Here is an 11,823-nt window from a genome sequence, read left to right as displayed (position 1 = left end):
AGTTCCACTACATATACTACCACCACAGACAGACATCCTTGTTCTCCCTTCTGAGATACTTTGACAAAGCTCCAGGGCCTCTATAAACAATGCTACAGAACAAGTCAAAGCAGTGTGCTAGAGTTAAGCACCAGTGGCTCATGTCCATAATTGCAGCTACTCAGGATGTTGAGACCTGAGGATCATGATTCAAAGACAGCCCAGGCTAAAAAAGTCTATGAGATACTAAGCATAAAGTGGAGGTGTTGCTCAAGTGGTAGAGTACCAGCCTTAAGCAAAAAGCTAAAGAATGACCTGGCCCTGTATTCAAGTCCTAGAACTGGCACAAAATAACAACAACAAAGAAAAAGTAGTGCATTAGGGGAAAAAAACAAACACAGCCAGAATACTTCCCTACATTTCCTGGTCCCTCTTCCTGGTTCATGATGTTTTTCACAGACCTCATTCAACAATTCCTCAAGTTCTGCCCTTATCCAACAGACAGAAGCCTCAAATCCCACACCTTGAGATTGGTGCACCTCAAAGAGAATATCAGTGTGTGCTGTGGTGGGTTCTAGCCTGTGTTCTCAGACTCTCCATTCTTCGAATATTGTAGTTGTGCCACATGTTCTAGAGTGTATCTACCTGGAAGCATATGTGCACACAGGTAACTGGGAACAGGCACTGCCTAGACATCTATTTCATGGTCTGGGGCAAACGGATGCTCTTATTCCTGAGTGCCTGGGATACAGGTAGATAAGTTAGTCCTCTGGGGACAATGGAAGTGGCAAGTAATAGAGGGTGTGAGGGGAACCTACAGAGTGAGTAGTGAACCTGGCTCAAATTCTTTCCCCCTGGTCTTCCACCCACCAAGGCCCCAAGCCTAGCTTTGTAGATCCCCAGAGGGAGTGCTGAGAAAGTAGACTCCAACCAGCCTTCACTTCCTGGAGGAAAAGTTCAAACCTAAACTTGCCAAAGCTTTCCCAGGGACTAGAGTTCCAATATGATAGAAGAGCAGTTTGCCCTGCTCAAGGAGGCCCCAATCTGATGGTGGGGATCAAATACTACTCCAGTATGCACCAATCTGGTGGAGAAGGGTGGGTACAGTCCCTAAAGGTTAGTTCTGGCGACAGCAAGGGTAGGATCCCGGGAGACCTGGGGATGTCTGTGCCTTCAGCCATGGCCAGCCTACTAGCTAGACCTCTAACAGTGAACAAAGGCCGAGGACAGTAGCCAGGCCCAGGCTGGGGAGGGGAGGGGGAGCTGGGTTATAAATAGGCCCGGGATCAGACCTTTCAGGGAGAGGAGCAGAACCTAGCAGCACAGAGCTTTGCAGTGTGATGAGACTTATTTTAGGGGATCCAGAAAAGGTGCGAGAAACAGGCCTTGCCTTCCTAGTTTAGGACCTAGCTGTCAGGCCCTAGAGGAACTGCACACAGTCATGCCTCAGTTTCCCCGTGACTTCCCTCTCCACGGAGGTGTGTTGTGAGTCTTCGCAACATTCAATCTCAGTCTGGCTGGGTGGGGCAGTCTTGTTTCTCACCTCTAACTTCTTTATACGCAGATCACAGTGATGTTCCCTACCCCACCCCAACCACCCGCGGGGGTCTCTGGCCAGTCCTACCTGCAAACACCGCGGAGCAGTAGGCATCGCTGATGTCGGTGTCCGGGGTGTGGACGTTCTCCGCATAGAGGATGAAGACCCTCAGCATGCCTGGTGCCTGTAGGGCCCGCTGTGCCCCAGGCGGGCGCAAAGAAAGCTAAGGAGGGTGGAGGCACCGTGTGCGGGCTGGGTTGGATCTCCGACTCCCGGCTCAGAGCCGCTGCTCTTAAAGGGCGCTGGCCAGCGCGGGCTGCTCCAGTGGGCTAGGCGCGTTCCCGTCCCCCGCCCCCTCCCCCGGCTGCGTCCTCTCCGCTGGTCAGAGGGCGTTGCCAGAACAGGGGTTTCTGTTCATTTTCCTCCCCCGCAGCCCTACGTGGGCTCCATAGAGCTGTAATTCAATGCTCCAGCCGCCCGCTTTCCCAATGACGCGGCATTTTGCACCTGACGGGCGGTGGAAAGGCGGACTGGGAGTCGGACGCGATGGCCTGGGGCGGGGTGGGGGGGGAGGGGGCTGAACCAGGGCTGGGACACCCAGCTTAGCCCAGATCCCGCTCAGAGGAAAGGCTCAGCCCCTCCCCCTGATCTTCGCCTGCTCCTGCAGTGGACTTGGAAACACTCTCCAGCAGCCAGTCGCTATCCAGCCAGCCCTGGATAGGAAGAGATCCAGGGGAAAGACTGGGGAGCAGGCGCAGGCCCGCTTTCATTGGAGGCTTAGAATTTCATTGGCAGACACCAAGGCTGCCTTGAAAACTTTGACTGCCTTTTCTGGTTGTAAAAATAACACAAGCTAACTTTAACACCAAAAACATGAAGGGAGAAATTACCAGGTTCTTAAAAAAAAAGTAACTAACTGTAACATTTTAATGATAACTCAATGCAGGCTTTTCCCTCTGAATGTATAAATGCACATACATGACAGCATCTATTATATCTATGCAATCTCTGTCCCATTTTTTCATGTAACAATTTCTTGCATCAGTAAAAATTCTTCCCAAATAGTCTTTTGAGTAGTTACATAATTACTATCCTATCACAGAGCTTTCTCTTCTTGTCACACATTTAGGTTCTTCCCAGTCACTATTCTAATAGTGAGAGATATTTCAAAGAAACTTACATTGAGTTATAAACTCACCTTGAGCTCTGCCTCTGTTAGTTCTTTGGCTTAGGAATTATAAGGTTACAAGGCATGACTTCTTTTTTAGGTTCTAGTACTTGTTGCTGAACTGCTTTCCGGAAGCTATGTAGATCAGCACTCTCAGCAGCCTGTGACTCACCTTCTAAAGAGGGCCAGTTGGATGGGTTTGCAGCTGTTAGCAAACCCTTCTCCCCATCAGCCCACTGAGGCAGCAGATACACTAAGGGCAGGAGAGGCCAGCAGCTGCAAGGGGATTTGAGAGTGGCAGCATTGGCACTTGAACTAGGACACTGTCCCTTAGCTTTTTCTTTAAGCAACCTCCCTTCCCCAAGGCCTTTAATTTCAAGATCATGATAGCATATATTTCCAGTGATCACTTGTGATCTTTCAGCAGCAATCTGTATCACCTGCTTGTGTGTCTCTAGCAAAATCTGTGGTAGTGGGGAGTGTGGACAAAAGGGTTGAGGCTCAATCATTTATTTAAACAATAGATAGAGAGTCCTATGACAAATAAGACACTGTCCTGAGTGATGGGGATGCAATGGTAAGCAGAAATGGCATGGCTCCTGGCATGGCTAAGCTATAGGATGCCTTCCCCCCACCCCCAACACACACATCATATTTCTGTTGCAAACTTAATCCCTTGGTACCTTGGAATGTGACCATATTTGGAGATTGGGCCTTGAAGAAGTGATTCAATAAAAATGAGGCCATTACAGTAAGCCTTGACTAGTGTCCTTATGAAAGAAGAAAAACTGGATGCTTAACGACCAACTCAGGATCTATGCATACACCGAAAAAGGCATATGGGGATACAGCAAGAAAGCAAATATCATCAAGCCAAGGAAAGAAAGCTTAGAAGAAACAATCCCTACCTACTAATACTTTCATATTGGACTTTCAGCCTCTATAAAGGTAAGAAATGGATTTCTGTTATTTAAGTCACTGTCGTATTTCATTATGTCAGTTCTAGCAAACTGATAAAGTCTCTAGTTTCAAGGAGCCTCAGTAGTAGAAGCTGAGATTTATTGAATGCTCAAGCCAATCATTAACCAATACAAATATCTAAGTGAAGTGGAACACAAGCATAGAGGGTATGGGAGCACACAGTAGGTCACCTTCATCTAGCCCCAGGACTGTAAGAGCTACTAGAGATGGAATGTAAAGGCCAATTGGAATTTTATTGGTCAGGACCAAGGTGTGGGAAGAGGAAAACAATGCTCTGGGGAGAAGGGAGTGCTGTACATCAGGCTTTCAGAGGAATGAGGAAGAGAGCTATGATTGGCATATAGCCTCAAGGGTGGCAGGATTGGGGAGATGAGGTTGGAAAAGACCTGCAGGGGCTGTGAGATACTGTAAAAGGCCTGCTAAATCTAGAAACATGGCAGGAAATCATCTACTTTCTCAAAAGCTCCCTCTGGCTGCCTTTTGGAGAAGGAAGTGCAAGAGACTGGAGTGCAAGTGAAGAGTTAGAAACTACAGCATTATCAAGGTGAAAAATGACAGGGACTTGGACCAAGACTGAATGAGCAAAACAGAGCAATATTGGCATGAAATAGAGAGGAAATTCTGCAGAACAAATTAAGCAATCAAGTCTCCTACTATAGCACTTGGTCATACTATGTTACTGGATAAAATAGCTTCAGTTTGACTGGGTATCCATGGCTCATGCCTATAATCCTAGATACTCAAGAAGCTGAGACTTGAGGAGCATGGTTTGAAGGCAGGAAAGTTCATGAGACTCTTATCTCCAATTAACCATCAAAAATGCCGGAAGTAAAGATGTGGCTCAAGTGGTAGAATACCAGCCTTCAGCAAAATAGCTGAGGGAGAGTACGCCAGACCTGAGTTCAAACCTCAGTACTGGCATGGGAAACATAAACACAATACAAAACAAAAAACATTAAGTCTGGAAAAAAGATTAATAGGTTGATGCATTCATCATTTACCAACAACTAGGGATGTCTTCCTTGTAGATGGCAAGTATTTGCTATATTCCAGTTGTAGGGAAGGAAACCAAGCAGAAGAAGGTTTAACTGTATTGTAAAGCAGGGCAAGAGAACCTGCTGATATGGGAAAAACCCAAATTATGGTCTATTTTTAAAGTACAATTTGGCTATATATAAATGATATAGTAACACAAACCTATATTATAGCAGGACTAAAATTGGATCTAAGAGCCACCTCGCTGCTTGCAAATATGGTGTAACTAAACTGATAAGTTTTCTTTGTGGGTTTAATACAGTTCTTTTATCTATTTATACAGCAGGCTTGTGCAAGATTTTTCTGAACAACCAAAATTTACTCCTCAGTGTGTAGGTCTCTGAGACCACTGAAGCTGAATTGATGGATTATTTCTCCCAAGTATTCAGTCTTCTTGGCCTCTCTGTACAGAATTCCTTCCTCCTGTCTATGAGGCAGAACTCTTTCTGAAATGAAGGTCTTATGACTTACTCTCAGACAAGGTAGGGCAGAGAAATTCTCTATGACTAGCTTTAAGACAGAATGATCAGGAGTGGGCATATTCCAAAGAAATATTTGTAGGCTTCAGAATTGTTGGCTTTAGGGGAGAGAGATTCTAGTTTCTATGACCTACTCTGGACAAGAGGAATTCCAGTTTCTAACACTTGCCATGAGGGAAGACTGAGGAAAGAGGCAGGAGGACAGTGACAGGAGGCTAGAAGGTGCAAGAAAAACTTTGCTTCTCAGGCTTTCACTTTGGGCTAGCATTTTCTGAGCCTCAGTACCCATCAAAATCATCCTTAGCTGGAGGTATTAAACAACAGGCAGGCAGTCTGCTTCAGTTTGGGAGTCCTCTGAAATGAATTCTACTCTGTAGGCATGTGGGCTGACAGGGAGAAGTTGTAGATGTTTGCATGTTAAAATGTCCAGTTTTGCAGCAGTGGTACTCACTAGACGCTATGTTGAAAATGCACTATACAACTTGTGGGTGGGGGTGGGAAGGAAAAACCAAAAGAATGAGAGAGAGAGAGAGAGAGAGAGAGGGAGAGGGAGAGCAAAGAGGTGATACTGTCCAAAAAGAAATGCACTCTTTATTAACTGTAACCACTCTGTCTATCACCTTTATAATAATAAAAGTTTTCAATGTCATTTGTTTTTTCATGGCTTTTATCTTGGTTGCTTTAACAAGCTATCCCTGCATCATTCCAATCTTCAGAAAGATTTACATCAATTTTGCTTAGCTTTATCCATATTTACCAGTTGAATTTGTGCAATTCTTAAATTCTATCTAGAGTTATAGTTTGGTTTCTCTTCTAGGAAAGAACTTATAGAGCCATTTTCAAGTTAAACAATTACTGGGAAATTGTTTAAATTCTCAAGGTCAGTCAATTTTTTGTTTCTATGAATTCAAGTCTTCGGGATCTACATGTTCTGATCTGAAGAAAAGCAGATGGAAGATTACAAAGTATTGAGGAGAAGAGAGATAGATGGTAATTATGTTAGATCCCAGGTATCACATGTGATGACTGATAGACTTGATTTCCTTGACCTTTAGTGTCCTGTAAGATAAATAGACAGAATTATAGATATAGTGAGAATGAGAATAATGTAAAGCACTCTTTTAGGGTCTCTCAAAATGGGATGCCTCTGTTTTCTGGCCTACATTTATTTTACTTTATCTCTTTAGATCATGGCACATAGGAAATTGCAGAACATCAAGATCAAAGCTAGTAAAATGGATTTTTACATTTATTTTATCTACCTTTACATGCAGACATGTCCATTCTGTTCTCGCCCTCCTCTAAGTGTGAGATACTGTCATTGTCTGTATTGTCCAGAACCATAGGGTTTAGCTTGCTTGATCTCTGGGGATTGACAGTAGAAGGAGTAGACCTCCCAGCCATGTGTAGGAGGTAGAAACCAATTCCAATAAAAAGCTGGGTGCTGGTGGCTTATGCCTATAATCCTTGCTACTCAGGAGGTCTGAGGATTGTGGTTCAAAGCCAGCCCTGGCAGGGAAGTCCATGAGACTCTTATCTCCAATTAATCACCCCTAAACTGGAGTAGAGCTATGGCTCAAAGTGGTAGAGTGGTAGCCTTGAGCAAAAAGGTTCAAGGACAGTACCCAGGCCCTGCGTTCAAGCCCCAGGAACAAAACATAAAAACAAAAACTCTAATAAATATATATTCATTGTCTAATCTCCAGAACCTGTGAATAACACTTTCTAGGGTAAAATATGTGTTTAAATTAAGGATCTTGAGAGTTGATCCTAAATCATAAATAGGCCATGAATACAGGCAGATGCATCCATATCCTAGGTGCAGAGGGAGATCAGAAAGGTACATCCAAAGAAGGCAATGTGAAGATACAGAGATTAGAGTGATTCTGCCACAAGACAAGGAATATAGCCACCAGTATTTAGAGGAGGCAAAGAACTGATTCTCCTTTAAACCTTTGGAGAGTATGGTCCTGCCAACACTTTAACTCCAGGTTTTTGGCCTTAACATTGTGAGAAAATGAAAGTTGCTGATTCAAGCCACTTAGGTAGTGACAATTGGTTACAGCAGCTATAGGAGCGGTGGCTGTTCCTCATTTCCTGTTGGAAAGTAATACAGTAAACCTTTGGCAGCACTAGACCACTGCTGGGGAGGGCAAGTGTTGAGACCATTTTTACTGTTTCAAAGCAGAAATGTGCTTTGAAATGTGTGTGTGTGTGTGTGTGTGTGTGTGTGTGTGTGTGTGTGTGTGTGTGTGTGTGTGTGTGTGTGTGTGTGTGTGTGTGTGTGTGTGTGTGTGTGTGTGTGTGTGTGTGTGTGTGTGTGTGTGTGTGTGTAGGAAAGAGAGTTCTCTTCAACCACACTGTGAAACTAAGGGACATGGTTAATCCCATTTTCTAAAAGAAAATAGAAAGAAACAGAGAGAGAAGGGAAAATGAGGATGGAAGCAGAGTGGTAAAGATAGGATGATGCTGGTTTCGAAAGACAGGGGGAAGGCCCCATGAACTAAGGAACACTGGCAGCTTCTTTTTTTTCTTTTTTCTTGTTATTGTAAAGATGAGGTACAGAGGAGTTGCAGTTACATAAGTTAAGTAATGAGTACACCTGTTTTTGGACAATGTCACCCTTCCCTTGCTTTCTCCAAACAGCTTCTTAAAGCTGAAAAAAGCAAGGAAGAAACTTCCCCCAAGATTCAAGATTCCACTGAGTCGTAGGCCTTGTGGCACCTTAATTTGAGCTCAGTGAGACACGTGTGTGTGTGTGTGTGTGTGTGTGTGTGTGTGTGTGTGTGTGTGTGTGTGTATGTGTATTGTTTTAAGTACCAGGTTTGTAGTGACATGTTATAGTGTCCTCCAGACCAGTGTCCGGAGGAAAGGAAGGGCAATTACAGGGGTGTTATGGGGAGGACTGGCCAGGTGCTGCTGCTTCTTTCTGTGTCAATCACCAGAATAACAGGAAACATGTCCTTGAAAGTTATTGTGCTATGGATATGCATTTATGTTGCTGTTGGCTGTAAGGCTTGAACTCCAGGCCTAGGTGCTGCCCCTGACCTTTTCTGCTCAATCTTGTGCTCTACTCCTTTGAGCCAGAAATCCACTTCCAGTTTTCTAACTTTCTTGCTGAGGCTGGATTCAAACTGGGATCCTTAGATTTCAGCCTCTTGAGTAGCTAAGATTATAGGCATAAGCCACCAGTGCCCAGCTTGGATCTGCTGGATATTTAAAAGGAGAGAAATTTCATTCTTTTTGGCAACAATGATGAATATAGCATTGGTACTTGAGAGTATGCACTATCTTAGGGAAGGAGAAACAGTCCCCCCACTAGACAGTAGAGATATTACACATGATACACTGTAGAAAACTTGAAAAAAATACTTGAAAAGAGATCACTTCTATATTCAACTGTGGTAGTGTCTTAAAAGTGGAATGAAGAATAAACATACATAAAAGCTCTATTACTTCTTCTAACCAATTTTTGTTATTAAGGTTATATACTATGAGCAATTTTCCATTCATTATTGATATTATGTCATAGACAGTTCTTACAACACTATAAATCTTCTGAAAATACTGCTTTTAATGATGACCCAATATTCAACCAGGTTTTATGTTCTGAAATTGACTTAATATGCTCATGTTAGCATGTGTCAAAGCTGTTTGTGGCTCTTAGTATAATGAATAAACCAGTGCAGTGGATATTTGGGAGGGGGAACCAAACAGAATAGATGTCTAACCAAGGAGATAATGTGAAAAACTACATGGTGCCCATGTGCTCTGCCTTCTGAGGAACACACAGACACTGGTTGCACTCTCATCTCATCTGTTTCCCCTGAGAAGCAACACAAAGGGCAGTGTGAGAGGGCTTCAAGTTCCCATGATAATGTATTGTTTGAGAATATATCATAACACACATGCAGTAAACAATCAATACAAACAATATTACTATCTGTTTAAGTATGGCTGCTGATACAGTGGAAGAGGTGTGTTCAGGGTATAGGGTGGTGAGGTGGTTGATCTGAAACTTTCTTCAAAGCCCTCATTCCTCCTGATCAAGGAGTGAAGAACAGGTTATCTAGTGAGCTGCTGTCAGTCTGTGCACACGGTCCTCATTTTGAACTTATTCTAGAGGATAATGAGTCAATAGATAGGATTAAGGAAAACCTCCTACCCTCCACCCCCCAGGGCAAACAGACAGTCACACACTGTGATGGTTGAACATGTGTCAACTTGACTGGGCTAAAGGATGCCTAGATTGCTGGAAAACATTGTTCTATGTCTATAAGGAAATTTCTTGGAAAGATTAGCACTGGGGTAAGTAGAGTGAGTAAGGCAGATCTATTCTCTCCCAATGAGGACAGGCATCATACAACCTGTCAAGGGCCTGCATAGAACAAAAAGGTGGGGGGAGGGTGAATATATTCTCTTTATGAACTTGAATACCCATCACACTCCTGCTCAGAGCTCTATCCTTCAACACCTCCTGACCTCAAGGCCTGTAGGTTCTGATTTTCTTGGTTCTTTGGTTTGTATATGGCAATTTTGGGGACTTCTTGCCTTCATAATAACATGGGCTAACTTCTACAGGAAATCTCAATCCCTTCTCCTTTTTGTTTTCTGCCTCTTCTACCTTTTCCTCCTTTAGTTCATTTTCTTTTCTTCCTTCTTTCTCTTGTCCCTTCTTTTTCTCTTCTCCTTCTTCCTCCTCCTTTCTTTTTCCACATCTTTTTGGTTCTATTTCTCTGAAACACTAAGGAATATGCAAAGAATGCATCTAAGGAAGCAGAGGGAAGGTCAAACAAAGGTAAGGTATCAGATAGAAATTAAATCCTTTCCAAAGTGGAGTCATCTCATATATTATCTTCTAGAAGAGGCCAGAGCATCCCAGAATGAACCAATATAAGTAAATGTGAGGACACCTGATTCAGGTGTGGGAGGTGGACAGAGTCAGGTACTGGCACTGAATGGACCTGCTAAGGTACAAAATAAGGCATAAGCACAAGCAGAGATTACACAGGCAAGGGAGCAGATTGAGTGTCTCTAAGCTATTTCAGGGCTGGGAGAGGTCAAAGAGCTTTATGAAGCTCATATACAACCAGAAAAGGCCAAGCAAACATCTCCAAAAGTTAAGAGGACACTTTCATTATTTCCTCTATAGTTGAAGGTCAGAGCTTTGGAAAAGAAAGGGTAGCAAGAGATATAAATATGTAATTTACCTGTGTTTGCTAAAGTGAAGCCAGTGTGAGGACTTCTGTACCACAATTGGTTTGTAAAAACTGGAGATATCTAGATTCCTGTCCATTTCCAAGCATACTGAATCAAAATCCCTGAGAATGGCTCACGAATCTGACCTTTAAAAGCTCCTCACTTAATCTCACGCAGGCTAAAGACAATGAACTACTGACAATGCTGGTGAAAGAACAGATTTTGGCTCTTTAGAGCAAAAGTCTATAATGCTAGTTAAATGCACTGGAGTCCAGATGCAATACATTTCACAAGGACTGAAAAGACTATTTGTCTGGAGATTGTCTTTAAATGGAAAAGGGGGGGGGGATGCAGAAGAGGAGAACATTATGGTTTGGATAGAAAATGTTGTCCCCAAAAGTGCATGTGTTAAAGGCTTGGTCTCCACTGCTGTAGTACTCAGAGGTGACTGGATTGTAGGGGCGTTCATCTCATCAATGAGTTAATCAATAGGTGAATGGACTACTGGTGAAAACTATAAGAGATAGAATATAGCTAGAGGAAGTAAGCCACTGAAGGCATGCCCTCAAAGAGTATATCTTATTCCTAGTTCTTTTCTCTCTTCCTCTGCTTCCAGGTGACCATAAAGTGAGCAGCTTTGCTGCTTAACATGTTTTGCCTCACTATGGCCCAGAAACAATGGAACCAAATGACTTTGGAGTGTAACCTCTGGAAATGGAGCCAAAATGAGCCTTTCTTCCTTCAGGGTGGTTTTCTCAGGTATTTTGTAACACCAATGGAAAGCTAACTAATGCAGGAGACAAAGTGAGGAAGATAACATTCAGCTAAAATTGGTCAAACCAGTAGGACAAAAAAGAGCAATGGCAGCAGTGTAAAAGGTTGACTCTGAAGTCACCCTACCTAGGTTCAAATTTTCTCTCTTAACCTACCAGTGTATGGCTTTGGGCAAGTTATCCTACTCTTCTGAGCTTCATTTTCCTTATCTGTTAAATGGAGACTATAAAGAATATGTGCTTCATGGGTTAAGTAAGTGCTTTATATACAGTATAAAGCATAATCAGCATCTGGTAGTGTTAGCTATTATTATTGGTCTATGAAGGTAGTAACAGGATTAAAACCCTATAAATAAAGCTACATATAATGTTTATAGTCTCTGGCACCTATAAAAATGTTGGCTGTCCTGAAAATTTTAACAATAAGAGTACTTGCATAAACCCAACAAAATAGCAAATGATACTCCTTGGTCAGTAAAGCATAACTACCAGAAGGAAGGGAGAGTTCTGTAAATCAATCAAGACAATGGACTCATATAAAGGCTTTAGGTAAGGACCAAGGAAGAGAGGAAAATGGACAGTAGAATTAGTGGAAACTAATACATAGTGCAAGGACAAGTTGAGCCTTGTTATTTGGGGAAGTTACCCCAGCTCAGAGATTAATCTAGCTAT

At 42.9% G+C, this 11,823-nt stretch overlaps 1 protein-coding gene across 13 annotated transcripts in view; it reads right to left on the bottom strand.

The window, feature by feature from the left end:
• The window catches only part of Dysf (dysferlin), a 209,299-nt gene extending 207,244 nt beyond the window's left edge, over positions 1 to 2,055 (bottom strand). For 9 of the 13 annotated variants that reach the window (XM_069988942.1, XM_069988940.1, XM_069988946.1 and 6 more), the window contains exon 1: positions 1,604 to 2,054. In XM_069988942.1, coding sequence (XP_069845043.1) covers positions 1,604 to 1,691 — 88 coding nt within the window. In that variant the 5' untranslated portion in view covers positions 1,692 to 2,054. Of the gene's footprint in view, positions 1 to 1,603 lie in introns of all 13 variants that reach the window. The other 4 variants (XM_069988937.1, XM_069988939.1, XM_069988955.1 and 1 more) reach the window with 2 other exon arrangements.
• Positions 2,056 to 11,823: the final 9,768 nt, after the last annotated feature.

This window comes from Dipodomys merriami, unplaced genomic scaffold, assembly GCF_024711535.1.
Source record: "Dipodomys merriami isolate MVZ:Mamm:240054 unplaced genomic scaffold, mDipMer1.0.p SCAF_37, whole genome shotgun sequence".
Taxonomy (NCBI): domain Eukaryota; kingdom Metazoa; phylum Chordata; class Mammalia; order Rodentia; family Heteromyidae; genus Dipodomys; species Dipodomys merriami.
Note: the sequence above shows the minus strand (reverse complement) of the source record. Positions and strands in the feature narration are given on the sequence as shown.